Source organism: Abramis brama, assembly GCF_963993115.1.
Source record: "Abramis brama genome assembly, chromosome: 7".
In the NCBI taxonomy this organism is placed as follows: Eukaryota; Metazoa; Chordata; class Actinopteri; order Cypriniformes; family Leuciscidae; genus Abramis; species Abramis brama.
Genome location: NC_139969.1, coordinates 2,346,563 through 2,362,130, shown reverse-complemented (window position 1 = coordinate 2,362,130; position 15,568 = coordinate 2,346,563). Strand labels below are relative to the sequence as shown.

At 39.3% G+C, this 15,568-nt stretch overlaps 1 protein-coding gene across 1 annotated transcript; it reads left to right on the top strand.

Annotated features, from left to right (window-relative positions):
• Positions 1–663: 663 nt before the first annotated feature.
• Positions 664–14,949, top strand: eef2b (eukaryotic translation elongation factor 2b). The gene is made up of 13 exons (XM_084119819.1): positions 664–794; positions 2,741–2,955; positions 3,234–3,415; positions 4,562–4,773; positions 6,010–6,188; positions 6,719–6,824; positions 8,449–8,701; positions 9,102–9,297; positions 9,799–10,165; positions 11,161–11,514; positions 13,315–13,497; positions 14,223–14,355; positions 14,541–14,949. Exons 1-13 carry the CDS (start codon positions 792–794, stop codon positions 14,732–14,734), a joined length of 2,577 nt encoding a protein of 858 aa, XP_083975945.1. The 5' UTR covers positions 664–791; the 3' UTR covers positions 14,735–14,949.
• Positions 14,950–15,568: the final 619 nt, after the last annotated feature.

The following is a 15,568-nucleotide window of genomic DNA, read 5'->3' as shown; positions in this document are numbered from 1 at the left end:
GTCCCATTTAATTAATTAATTTATATTTATTTGTTTGTTTGTTAGTTTATTTATCTACTTAAATATTGTACAACTAGCGTCATATTTAAACATTTATATATTCATGGATGTGGCATTTATTTATTTCTATATTTTATTTACATAAATATTGTGCAACTAGCGACCCATTTAAGCATTTATGTGTGCATGGATGTGGCCTTTATTTATGTATTTGTTTGTTTGTTTGTTTGCTTGTACAATATTTATTTATTTACTGAAATATTGAACAACTAGCGTCATATTTAAGCATAAATACATGGATGTGGCATTTATTTATTTATTTACTTACCTAAATATTGTACAACTAGCGTCATGTTTACGCATTTATATATGGATGTGGCATTTATTTATTAGCGTCATATTTAAGCATTTATATATGGATGTGGCATTTATTTATTTACTGAAATATTGTACAACTAGCGTCATATTTACGCATTTATATATGGATATGGCGTTTAATAATTTGTATAATTTATTTCAGCCATGCCATATGACTGGTAAATGCTGTATTTCAACTATTACTTTGTTTGACACATTGGATGCATGATTGGATGTTGCTCCTGTGTGACGCTAGGAGGAGCTATAAATGTCCGCGTTGTCTCTGCGTCATGACGCTAGGATGAACGCGTCATCTGAATATAAGCGCGCGCCGCGCGTGACGCGTCCTTCTCCCTGCCTGTCCCCACCAGCGGAAGGCAGCGTGCTCTCTGTTCCAATATCAGTGCTGAGTGAATCCAGAACCATCTGCCAAAATGGTGCGTATCATTCATATCGCTTGATTAGATACCGCTGTGCGGAGGGCGGATTCAGATGTTAGATTGATCATTTTTGTGTTTAACGGGATTTTCGGCTCGATGTTTAAGTGAAAAGGCCGGCTAGTTTTCCACAAAACAAAATGGCAGCGGTTGTTTTGCGGCATGACTCATTTATTAAAACACTTTGTAAATTATTTGTTGTTGTTTTGTAAATGTGTTATAAGTAGTTTATTACATTCTCAGCGTAATGACTCAAACCAGAGCCTTATTGTTCAATTTTGAGTCGTTTAGTTAGGTTTTCCCGGTTCCGTCAGACCGGGCTAGCCTGTTAGCTCACGATGCCACGTATTGTGAGGGGAAAAAAATCGTGTGTGAGGAAAATCTAATGTATAACTCACTGGTAGCCCTTTTTGTAATTCTGTATCTTTTTCATATTGTATTTCTACTCCTAGTTCTTACGTTTTCCGCCTGTTTGTGAGGGTCTGTGTATGGTTTTATTCACTTTGCCGGTCGGTGTAACGGCAGGTGTCGGGAGTGTTCAGACTGGCCGCACGCGCACCGGCACTCCGCAGTCACACGTGACCAGTGACGTAACCAGTGCGTGTCCGGCGTGTGCGGTTATCAGCGTGGCCACATCATCATCACGCACATGGCCGCCTATTGTTTGCGCAACGGCTTCCGGGAGAAAAGGCGCAAAACGATGCATATTTATGGAAATTCATTTACTCGTTGCCTTATTCGCCAATGCGTTTAATGTAGCAGCTAACACCGCGGCAAAGTCATGCTAAACAACCCCGCGTTACTGCCAGTTTATTATACTTTTGACAGGCTCTGCTATAAGCACGTGATATTGAACATGACACATTTGATGTTTATATGTGGATGGCATATGGCATATATATATTACACACACATATATATATATATATACATATATATATATATATATATATATATATTAATTACACACTTATATGAGAGAGATAACATACTGACAGTAGAGTGTTGGCGCTTGCAACGCCAAGGTCATGGGTTCGATTCCCAGGGAAAGCAAGAACTGATAAGTATGTAAATGTGTACCTTAAAATGCAATGCAAGTCGTTTTGGATAAAAGCATCTGCCAAATGCATAAACGTAAACATTTGAAGTGGATCAAAAAAAGTTAATCAAAGTTGTCCTAAGACAAGAACGGGTATTCAAAATTCATGTGTAACTTTGATGAAAGGTTTTGATCCACTTCAAATGTTGACTACTGCGTGTGTATTTTTTACATATACAGTAGTCAACATTTGATACAGTATACTTTATTATCCCCTTAGGTAAATTTGTCTTGGGCTTAGTGTATTCTGCACTTCCAAATCACAAAAAATAAATTAATCACATGCATCTCACCTAAACGATCCATACATTGGAGCAGAACGTGTAGATGGGCGTCATATTGCACTGGTTATTGCACAAATAACGGCTGCATAAACCACAAGACCAGCAATAAATAACCAACAGTTAATAAGAATTATAATATAAATCAATAAATAATGTTAGATCAGGGGTGCCCAATCCTGCTCCTGCCGATCGACTGTCCTGCAGTTCATCTCCAGCCCTAATCAAACACACCTGAAGCCACCAATTAAGGTCTTCAGGATCACTTAAATTAAAGGCAGGTGTGTTTGATTAGGGTTGGAGATGAACTGCAGGACAGTCGATCGGCAGGAGCAGGGCTGGGCACCCCTGTGTTAGATAATAAGTGCTAACCAGAGACTATCATATGCCGTTGTCCATGCCGTTCAAGATTCTAATGGAGGCAGGCACAAGAGTTGTCAAACCGGTCGACATTTGGGCACTAAGTAACTTCTCCCAGAAGGCAGAACCACATACTCCTCAGGATAAAGCATGTGAGAAGAAGCCAGGCACAATTTTATATATAATATCTCACTGCTCTCTTCCAGGTGAACTTCACAGTCGACCAGATCCGTGCCATCATGGACAAGAAGTCCAACATCCGTAACATGTCCGTGATTGCGCACGTTGACCACGGGAAATCTACACTGACCGACTCTCTGGTGTCCAAGGCTGGGATCATCGCTTCCGCCCGCGCCGGAGAGACCCGCTTCACTGACACACGCAAAGATGAGCAGGAGCGCTGCATCACCATCAAGTCCACGTAAGGCGCCTGGAAACATCATGGAGTTTTATTATCTCAATGCAATTAAATGCGTAGAAACATTATCATGCATAACTGGGCATTTTAATATTGCAAATTGATTTCTAAATCACACGAGGTCCCCAGATAATACTAATCAGTGCGAATAGGGCTAAACAGAACCCGAACTAATTATGTGACATGCTCACTAGAACAGAAACTAAAGCAAAGTCACATGTTTAATGATGATGTACGAAGATCGTGTTGTTGAGTCCTCTTCTGTTGTGCCTCTTCAACAGCGCCATCTCCTTGTACTACGAGCTGAACGAGAATGACATGGCCTTCATCAAGCAGTGCAAGGATGGGCTGGGTTTCCTCATCAACCTGATCGACTCTCCCGGCCACGTGGACTTCTCCTCGGAGGTCACGGCCGCTCTGCGTGTCACAGACGGAGCTCTGGTTGTGGTGGACTGCGTCTCTGGTAAGAGTTTTACTGTTTACTGTGCATCATACTGTAGCACGGAATGAATCCCCAAATTCGGTCTTAAAAAGAACTGATTTCATACAAGGGATCGTACAAGGTTGTTAAAGTGCTTGAAGGACTTGAATTTGACGTTAAGGCGAGACACTACAGGTGAATAGGGTAAAAAAATTTAACTAGCAGATATCACCATGAAACTTTCCCAGTTGATTATCTACATTAAGATGAGAAATAAATGTATTACAAGTTTTCTGTAATTTAATGTTTAAATGTGCAAATTAGGCAATATCTAATTAAATATGCGCTAATCTGAGTATTGGATAAAGCCAGGTTAAAAATAATTTTTTCATTGTGTTCACATATTAGATGGGGAAAAAAATTAGAGGGATTTATGGATATCTACTTTAGTTATCCTGCAAATCAAGAATATACTGTCATAGCCTTAAATGATTTTCGCCATGTTTTTTGGAATAAAATGTTATATAAATCAGGCTAGGAATAATATATTTACAAATCCCTCTACAAATCTTCATAATATAACTAGGTACAAGACTGGAAAGTGTGGTGTATAAAGGTGCTACTGAAGTGGAGATTTCGGACTTGGAGAATGAGAGAGAAGTCATTTTGAGAAAACGGGCTTTAAAGATTTAGCCAATGAGCCATTCAGCCCTTTTACTTTCACGATTGGTTGCTGATAAAAAGGAAATGACCATATTTGGATCCGACAGCATTGTACGAGAGAGAGAGAGCTTTCTAACGGTATATGTGATGATAGTGTGCAGAACGCGATCGCGGAGCAGTGGGAGGATTAAGAACGCCAACTTTTGTTGAATTTATGAGAAATCTACAGACGCAAACAGACAAAGTATAGTAAAATAAAGACCTAAATGTGTATTTCAGACTTTTTTTCACCACAAGTCTGAAAGAAGACATGTTATTGAAGACAAATATCCAAAAATCTCAAAATTGACCAGTAAAAAAAACTGTTTTTGCCTGCCGTGTCTCGCCTTAAGCATTATCGTATCGCATTATTTAATGAGTTATCACATTTTTCTTCAATATCGTGCAGCCCTAGTTATGGCCTTCATAGGGTTTAAAATGTGCCGTTGCTGAATCTACAGGATGCTGACTGTGCTTTGTGCCCAGGTGTGTGCGTGCAGACCGAGACGGTGCTGAGACAGGCCATCGCCGAGCGCATCAAGCCCGTGCTGATGATGAATAAGATGGACCGGGCCCTGCTGGAGCTGCAGCTGGAGCCTGAAGAGCTTTACCAAACCTTCCAGCGCATCGTGGAGAATGTGAACGTGATCATCTCCACGTACGGAGAGGACGAGAATGGACCCATGGGAAACATCATGGTGAGAACATGCACTCCTTCACTTAACCTGTGTTTAACATGCTGAAATGGTCTATGAGGAGAAATCATGCACCACTCTGATGAGCTGACGAACCACTACTAACCCAATATCTGAGACCTGCGCTGATCCTGTGGGGATGTTGGTAACACTTTACAATAAGGTTCATTAGTTAACATTTAATGTATTAACTAACAATGAGCAATACATTGTTCATGTTAGTTCACGGTGCATTTTTCCAGGTATGACGCAAATATGCTATATTTTCTAAATTTCATAATCATTTATTAACAAACAAGTATTCATTACTTAAAATGAGCTCATTGTTTCTGCATTAAATGATTACATTGTTTAAATTAATACGTTTTTAGCTAACTGTGACTTTGTAAATGTACATTCCTGAAATGCGTAACTTGGATGGTCACCTCTGATTACAGATCTCTCTAAATTGACTGTTCGCAAAGACCCGCCCCCTTTAGTTACTGTTGCTATGTCCGACAAGCCACGCCTCTCTCACGCCACATGTTCTCACACAGTGGAACACACAACGCAGAGCAGAGAGGACACTGACAACACACTGAGACAGGCCAGACCAGCTTACTTTTATGAAACAAAGTCTCGCCTTAAAATTTGTTAATTTAAAAAAAAAAAGAAGTTTAATAAAATACTTTTTTGTGGCTCTTTAATGTGTCTGACAGATCGCTCAGTTAAAGCGGCTCGTGAACCGATCATCTCTTCCTCTAGTTCATTTATAGCATCAAATAAACATGATGAACATCAGAAGGAGTGTTTTAACCGCGGAAAGACGTCAGTACACTCCGTTTTTCAACGTTAATCTACTAACTCTCCTGACTGTCTTGTCGGACAAAAATGGCGGATTATGATTGGTCAGATCGCCTGTCAATCAAACTCCCTGCGAAGGGTCAATTGTAATATGGACTCGTGCACTTTCTGTAAAGCTGCTTTGAAATGATGTGTATTGTGAAAAGCGCAATACAAATAAACGTGATTTGAATTAACTAATGTTAACAATTACAACTTTTGATTTTAATAACGTTTTAGTAAATGTTGAAATTAATATGAACTAAGATTAATTAATGCTGTAGAAGTATTGTTCATGTTAACTAATGAATCTTATTGTAAAGTGTTACCGTGATTTTAATAGCAATAGCCAGTGATGTTAGAGCAGTGATGTAGTTAGGCTGATTTCTGATCCGTGTTTACTCTGCGTTCTCTCAGATTGATCCCGTGATCGGTACCGTGGGTTTTGGCTCCGGTCTGCACGGCTGGGCCTTCACTCTGAAGCAGTTTGCTGAGATGTATGTGGCCAAGTTTGCTGCTAAAGGTGAAGGTCAGCTGAGCCCGGCTGAGCGCTGTAAGAAAGTGGAGGACATGATGAAGAAGCTCTGGGGTGACAGGTGAGACTCACCAGGAATACATGACGAAATGAACCACAAATATCATTTTTTTTCATTCATGTGAATTGAATAATCGTCAAAAGTTCTCGAATGCTCAGCAATGCTGTTCATTTGATTTTTAAAAAAAATCCAATATTATGAAATATTATTGCAATTTCAAGTTTACTATGTGAATATATAGTAAACTGTAATTTATTCTTGTGATCAAAGCTGAATGTACAGCATCATTACTGCAGTCTTCACTGTCACATGATCCTTCATCAGGTTTGTATGATATGCTGATTTGCTGCTCAAGACACATTTGATTATCAATTATGAAAATATTTAATTTTTTTCAGTATTTTGATGAATGGAAAGTTCAAAAGATTTTAAAAAATTGAATCTTTTGTAACATTATACAGGCTTTACCCATCATCTGATTAATGCATCTTGCTGAAAAAACTTGTGAACCCAAACATTTTAACTTATAAATTACTCGTGCTTATTAAATTCAGCGGTTACGTGTTACTCATCCTCTGCTTCTCTTCCAGGTACTTTGACCCGGCCAATGGTAAATTCAGCAAGTCCGCCACCAACCCTGAAGGAAAGAAACTGCCCCGCACCTTCGCCCAGCTCATCCTGGACCCAATCTTCAAGGTATAAATCTGTTTGCCAACCGAACAAGTAGGGTTGGGGACCGTTCGCATTTTAACCGGTACGGTACCTGAAATTTGGTGCCGGTACCCAACGGTACTTTAGGCATGTTTACCTCAATAACTTTAAAGAAACTAAGTCATTTGTAGAAGTGTTGTTGACATTATGTCAGAGCTTCCTTGGTCTCTGTCTGCCAATGTCTGATGCTTGAATATTAATAAAAACAACCATTTTAGTAAAAAAATAAATAATTTCTCTGAAATGTTTTGTTTTCCACAAATTCGGTTGTGAATTTTCTAGTAATCAAATGAAGACATAAAACATTAATTTAATTGATCTTTTATATGAAATTAAACTTTTTTTTTTCTTTCCTTTTTTTTCAAACATGCGGTGCAACTGAGCTTTATACTGTTAAAATTACAACATAGTTGAAAGTGTGATTTATTCATTAAAATTATTTAGTAGTAGTATTAAATTAAGATATCTAAATTCTACTGTACAACATTAATATATTAAGTTTATAATGCATAATATATTAATGCATTAAAAACAGTTGGGTACCGGCACCGAATTTCAGATACCGGTTAAAATGTGAACGGTACCCAACCCTATCGCAAAATGCAATTAAAGGAGAAGTTCACTTTCAAAAAAACTTTTGCTGATAATTTACTCACCCCCATGTCATCCAAGATGTCCATGTCTTTCTTTCTTCAGTCGCAAAGAAATTAAGGTTTTTGATGAAAACATTCCAGGATTTCCCCCCATGTAATGGATTCTATTGGGACCCAAACGGTAGAAGGTCCAAATGACAGTTTAAGTGCAGCTTCAAAGGGCTTTAAACGATACCAGACGATGAATAAGGGTCTTATCTAGCGAAACGATCGGTCATTTCCAAAATAAATAAAAAAGTTTAAGTTTTATAAGCACAAACGCTCGCCTTGCTCTGTTCTGTGATGCGCGTTCGTGACGTCACGTAATACGCAATTACGTTGAAAAGGTCACGCTTGACGTGTTTACAAATGTGCAGAAGGAGGACCATATACACATTTTCAAATGTATTTGTGTCAGTTTATCGTTTAAAATGCCCATTTCGTGTGCGTATCCTGGGTGTTTTAATATTAAAAAGCCAAAAAGAACATTTTCTTCAGGACAGAAATTTTTCAAGCGTGACCTTTTCAACGTAATTGCGTATTACGTGACGTCACGAACGCGCATCACAGAACAGAGCAAGGCGAACATTTGTGCTTATAAAACTTAAACTTTTTTATTTATTTTGGAAATGACCGATCGTTTCGCTAGATAAGACCCTTATTCATCGTCTGGTATCGTTTAAAGCCCTTTGAAGCTGCACTTAAACTGTCATTTGGACCTTCTACCGTTTGGGTCCCAATAGAATCCATTTCATGGGGGGAAATCCTGGAATGTTTTCATCAAAAACCTTAATTTCTTTGCGACTGAAGAAAGAAAGACATGGACATCTTGGATGACATGGGGGTGAGTAAATTATCAGCAAAAGTTTTTTTGAAAGTGAACTTCTCCTTTAATCGTTCAGCCCTATTGCCAACTGAAGCCTCGCATCAGTTTTTTCGATACTCTGGTGATCATACCTCACTTCCTCCATCTCCAGGTGTTCGATGCCATCATGAACTTCAAGAAGGAGGACACCGCCAAGCTGATCGAGAAGCTGGACATCAAGCTGGATGCCGAGGATAAGGAGAAGGAAGGCAAGCCTCTGCTGAAGGCCGTGATGCGCCGCTGGCTGCCCGCCGGAGAGGCTCTGCTTCAGATGATCACCATCCACCTGCCCTCTCCCGTCACGGCCCAGAGGTACCGCTGCGAGCTGCTCTATGAAGGACCTGGAGATGATGAAGCTGCCATGGGTACGACAGCCGTTTTATACGTTTCTCTGCAGTGTGCAGGGTAGATCACTTCACTCGTCTCTCTCTCGATAATCAATTCAAATGAATGCTATTTGTTCAAATAAATATCTTACACACTACTTTATCAGTGTCTGATCTAAAGCCGGGAAAATGATCCACAACTGATGAAAATAACTGTAATTTTTACCCTTCTGGTCAAATATTGTGCTACAAACATTAATAACAGCTTTAACTTGTCAATGCTTGTAAATGATGGTATAAGTGGGAGAATCCAGAGCTAGGTGTGCATTAAACCATGTCGGGTGGTTCTTTGCTTCTGCATTATGCATTGAAATCGTTGTAATGCACGGTTAGCCTTTGACTATCTCTTGCATGTCTGATTTGGTTGTTCTCGTCACAGGTGTTAAGAACTGCGACCCGAAGGCTCCCCTCATGATGTACATCTCAAAAATGGTGCCGACCACCGATAAGGGCCGTTTCTACGCTTTCGGCCGTGTGTTCTCCGGTGTCGTGTCCACTGGGCTGAAAGTGCGAATCATGGGACCAAACTTCACCCCTGGGAAGAAGGAGGATCTTTACATAAAGCCCATCCAGAGGTCTGTAGCGCTCCAGATGCATTAACACTAGTGTGAGGTTTTTAGTAGGGCTGGACAACGATTAATCACATCCAACATAAAGTGTGCATTTACATAATATATGTGTACTGTGTATAATAATTTTGTATATATAAATGCACATGCGTGTATATAAGAAATTTTTGCATGTGTATATACTGTATGCATAATTTATATTATATATAAATATTTTATATATAAATAACAAATATTTCTTAAATGTATACATGCATGTGTATTTGTATATACAAAATTATTATACACAGTACACACACTTAAATTTTGGATGCGATTAATCACATTTAATGATTTAATGAACTCAAACAGAGCTGTATATATAATGCATTAAAAATATTTGGCGTTTGTGGTTTCAGCCGTATATATATTCATTGCCAAAATTTCTGATTAACATGATTAACTCTTAAACCAGGTATAATAAAAAAAAAAGTGTACCTCCTTTCTGACCCTGAATGTCAATTCCAGGACCATTTTGATGATGGGTCGTTACGTTGAGCCCATTGAAGACGTGCCATGCGGTAACATCGTGGGTCTGGTTGGTGTGGACCAGTTTTTGGTGAAGACCGGGACCATCACGACCTTCGAGCAGGCCCACAACATGCGCGTGATGAAGTTCAGCGTCAGCCCTGTGGTGCGAGTGGCGGTGGAGGCCAAGAATCCTGCTGACCTGCCCAAACTAGTGGAGGGACTCAAACGTCTGGCCAAGTCCGACCCCATGGTGCAGTGCATCATTGAGGAGTCTGGAGAGCACATCATCGCTGGTGCTGGAGAACTTCACCTGGAAATCTGCCTTAAAGATCTGGAGGAGGACCATGCTTGCATTCCACTTAAGGTTTGTGCATGAACAACTGTCTTTAACTCTGGTGCGTCACTTTAAAGTAAAGTTACAGATGGGTCCATAGAGGACAAAAACATCTGTCAAAACTCTAACCAAACTTAAGTCTGTGCTCCCAAGCTTCACATTTTTAAGATCCTTGACAGATTATTGTTGAAGTAAAATAAAAAAAAAAGTTTAAAGTTAGATTTAAGTTTATGAAAATGATTTAACTATTTTTAAATCAAATATATATTTTATGAAACATGAACTCTAAAACTGCTATAAAATCAAAGCCATAAATCTAAAGTCGATATATCAAAAAATGAGCTTTCAGTAAGATTATGGGGTGCAGTACCAGATTTTCCCCATTAGATGCCAGCAAAACTCACTGGGACACAGTGGTTGGATTTGTGATTTGCTGTAGTTTTTCCCTCCAATTACACACACGCACAAATTTTATTATTACACTCATAGAAACCACACTCTTGACATCCATAGCAACACACCCACTCAAAATTATAACTGCATAATTCCCTCTATAATATGCAGAAGCAGAAAAAGGGAATAAAACGAGTGTTTGCTTTATAGGCCAAACCTGAGAAAATTGCACCATCTGGTAAAAAAGTGGATCTCTCAAAGGAAAAATGTCTCTGTTTTAAGCATATCGTTGTCGTGTAAACGTACCCTAAAGCAGTGTTTCAGGCAGTGCTGCAGCAATAGGCTATACAGTTTATAAAAATGTTTTTTGATCTGTAAATCATGTAAGTGTATTCTAGCAGGCCCCAAAAAATAAAATTATGAACTTTTTAAATGTGCATAATATGGGCACTTTAACTAACTAGTTTCTTTAGTGATGTTAACTTTTGTAAGATGGACCCAGAAAAACTTGGTAAATTTTAGTGTGTTTGTATCTGTCAGATTCCAATCAGTCTCTGAAGCTGATTTAGCAGTAAATTGAAATGCAACTAACCTGATGTAACCTATAACCCGTCGATCTCGTTCTCCAACAGAAATCGGACCCCGTTGTGTCATACAGGGAAACGGTCAGTGCAGAATCAGACCAGATGTGCTTGTCCAAGTCCCCCAACAAACACAACCGTCTCTACATGAAGGCCAGGCCGTTCCCGGACGGTCTCGCCGAAGACATCGACAAGGGTGAGGTGTCGTCCCGTCAGGAGCTCAAGACCCGCGCCCGTTATCTGGCCGACAAATACGAGTGGGAGGTCACAGAGGCCCGTAAGATCTGGTGCTTTGGACCCGACGGAACCGGACCCAATGTCCTGGTGGACGTGACCAAGGGAGTGCAGTACCTGAACGAGATCAAGGACAGCGTTGTTGCTGGGTTCCAGTGGGCCACTAAAGAGGTGAGATGCTCAGGATGAAATAAGATTTGATTTGCGTTAGGGCTGCAATATATTGATATATCACAATATGCATATCTCAACGGCTTGCAATAACTGGGGTCATGAACAAAAGACAGAGAAAATCACTCACTGCTCTTGGCTGAATAACTTCTGTAGCTTTAATAAGAATCACACTCTGTGTATATATATATATATATATATATATATATATATATATATATATATATATATATATATATATATATATATATATATATATCATACAGTGAAAACTAAGCAGTGTTTTAATTTTACGTTTGATTGAATGAGTTTCTGTTGTTGAATAACCCTAATGTATGATAACCTGAACCCCTGAACCCTGTGGTTTACACTGATGTTAAAATAACACTTCTTGCGCTACAGTAAAACACTGTTCACTTTCAGAAGTTGTAGGGATGATTCACAAAAAGAATGTGAAATGCGTATGTAGGTTATGTAATTATATTTTAAAGATAATTCAGTTTATTTCACACACTTTAAGCATCGAATATTGCATTATTTAATGAGTTATCGCATATCGCATTTTTCTTCAGTATGGTGCAGCCCTGGTTTGCGTTAATACCGGTTGTGTTGATGTCTGGTCTGGTCTATGATGAGAAATCATGCACCACTCTGATGAAGTGATGGATAACCCCTACCACTAATATCTGAGACCTCCACAGACATGAACACAGTCAGATCTACAGGGTTGTGTTGAAGGACAATTGTTTCTGGACATTCATTTTGAATATTAAATTCTAATTAGGGGTGTCATGATGCATTTGTCACGATTCGATACAAATACTGAACTCACGATATAATAATTGCAATATGTTTAGCCTTCAATAACATATTAAAGCCTTCGTGTCTCAGAAGACTTGGATTTGGATTAGACCTGATTATCTTACGATGCCTTTGACACTCTTAATGGACTTAAATGGAGAGACTGAAATCTCTCGGGTTTAGATTTTATAATAATTAGGGGTGTTACTATAGATGAGCAATGATCTCATGATATACTATCGCAATATTTCTTAGCCAAAATAAAGTTTTTATTACTATCAGGACCCACAAATATTCCCTCACTGTATTATACATTATATTCAACATATCTAGTATTGTATTAATGTCAAACTCTAACCTTTTACTTATTTTTTGGATTTGTTGCATCTCTTGCACAAACTCTTCCAGTGCTATTAATGCACTATACATATGAGAATAAAATGCTTTGAATAATCATACTTCTAAAACTAAATGTGATATAAATTGTGTTTGCACTTTTATTTTGAGGGCCGTTCCAGCACGTCCTCCTCAGATGATCAATGCAATATATCAGTTTTAAGTGCAAGAAAGCATGTCAAAATCAATATTCCTAATTTCTAAAGGGTTACTCAGGAATAAAAAAATCGTTCTCATTTATGATGGTTTTTGCATGTCACTTAAGCATTTGAACGTGCATGTTATCTACAGTGTGTGTGTGTGTTGTAAATCTGTTCATCTTAAGCCTTTGTGTCTTCAGAAGATTTGGATCAGACATGATTTAATGATGTCTTTGAAAAGACAGAAAGCTGAGCTTTGCATAAAATTAGTCCATCACGAATAATCATCGCATTTTTATATTGTGATATAATGTATCATTACACCCCGAATTATAATTCTAATAAATATTAATGACTTCTTTTTTTTACTTTCTTGCTCCTGATGTTCAGCTTTATTTGCTGAGGTATTGAAGTGTGCGAGTGAGGAGGACACATGCTCACGGTCCTGTTTCTCTCTCCTCAGGGTGTGCTGTGCGAGGAGAACATGCGTGCCGTCCGCTTCGACATCCACGACGTGACTCTGCACACGGACGCCATCCATCGCGGCGGTGGCCAGATCATCCCCACGGCCCGCAGGGTTCTGTACGCCTGCCAGATCACAGCCGAGCCCAGACTCATGGAGCCCGTCTACCTGGTGGAGATTCAGGTGAGGAGATTCATGTGCAAGAATCATGAGCTGTATGAAGTTCATCTAACGGTTCTGTTTATCAGGGTTCCCACGGGTCCTGTTTGTGCCAATGAAATCCGCTAATGTTATGTGCCAACACTTCGTGGCCTACGCACACTAGCTAGCATTCATGCTTGATTTACATTAGTTACTCACATTTATGCGTTACGTCAAGTGTTTCCCGCGTGAGGTACTTTGTGTTGTACGTTGCCATGACGTTCACACACGAAACTACAACAATGGTACCTCAAAGTTTCGCAGACAGCCGTGAAACATTGCAAAAATAGGCTGAAACGATGTAAACTTGCTCTCACTTGAAATTAAGTCCTTGAATTTGAGGGTATTGGACCTGGAAAGTCGTTTAATTTGAAGTTAACTGAGGTGTGGGAACCCTGGCTCATGTCCTGGCTGGTCTATGATGAGAAATCATGCACCACTCTGATGAAGTGATGGATAACCCCTACCACTAATATCTGAGACCTCCACAGACATGAACACAGTCAGATCCTCAGTGTTGGGTCTTGAAGCGGAAGTGTTCCTGGACATTCATTTTTAATATTAAATTATAATTAGGAGTGTCATGATGCATTCGTTAAGATGCGATACTAGTGTTTATCATATGATGTATGATACTAGCATATACTCCATCACAATATGGTTGAGTGTTTCTCACCCGCATCTCTCTCTCTCTCACACACACACAGTGCCCAGAGCAGGTGGTCGGCGGCATCTACGGTGTGTTGAACAGGAAACGAGGACACGTGTTCGAGGAGTCACAGGTCATGGGAACGCCCATGTTTATCGTTAAAGCCTTCCTTCCCGTCAACGAGTCTTTCGGTGAGTAACCGTTCCGACTCCTCTTCAACTGCTGCTTTCTTCATTGCATTGCATTTTTTTATTGTATTAGAAGTCGATTTTTACCAAAATGCACTTTTTATTGACGCATTTAACTACTCGAAGTCCCATTTTATTAATATAAAAGCGTGTCTGTTTCTTTGCTGATGTCCTCTGTCTGTGTGCAGGTTTCACAGCTGACCTGCGCTCCAACACCGGCGGTCAGGCGTTCCCTCAGTGTGTGTTCGACCACTGGCAGATTCTGCCCGGCGACCCCAAAGACGCCGCATCCAAGCCTTTCCAGATCGTCGCCGAGACACGCAAACGCAAGGGCCTGAAAGAGGGCATGCCGGCACTCGACAACTTCCTGGACAAGTTATAAACCGCTGAACGACTCGTCTCCCACTGTTAGCCCAACCTCTGCGCTTTACTCTCTCATTCCCGTCTCGTTCCTTCCCTCCTGCACTCGCTTCCTTCCCTCAGAGTACACGAGAGGGACTGGACTGTACAGGGCACAAACATCACATTCTCACATGCAAACAGGGAAGTCAAGTGGATTATGTAAATCTAAATAAAGAAAATAAAAATTGAAAATTACTGGAGTGTGTGGCGTTTCATTGCTGGTCAGTTCAGATGTTGATTTCATGCGTTTATGGGCTTTAGGTGCAGTTTTGCCTTTTCTACAGTCTTTCTGACTGTTAAACATTTCTATGGTATAACTTTTTTTTTTTTTTTTTTTTAAGTTCAAATATGTGGTCTTTATGAACCATGGTCACAATAAGACAGGAATTAATTCCCTAAATTTAAAGCCTTTAAAGTTCTGGTGATTTTAATTCAGTAGTCAACATTTGAAGTGGATCAAAACCTTTCAAAGTTGTACAGGAATTTTGAACGATACCTGTTTTTGTGTTAGGACAACTTTGACCTTTTTTGATCCACTTCAAATGTTGATGACGTTTCCCCATTATAGGGGAAAACAAAACACTGTTTACTTTGTTTTATAATGAAGGCATAACGTTAATGCATTAATGAATGATACTTTTTACAGTTTGACTTTATACATACAACTGTGTTTTTTTCTATTAACTTGATAAAACTCAGTATCAGTAAATGTTGATTGGTAGTTAATGTTAAGTTGAAAGTCTCAGGACTCAATTCTAGTTATTTCAGTCCATAATTTTACTTTCATGTAGGCAAAGTATCATTGTAGCCATTT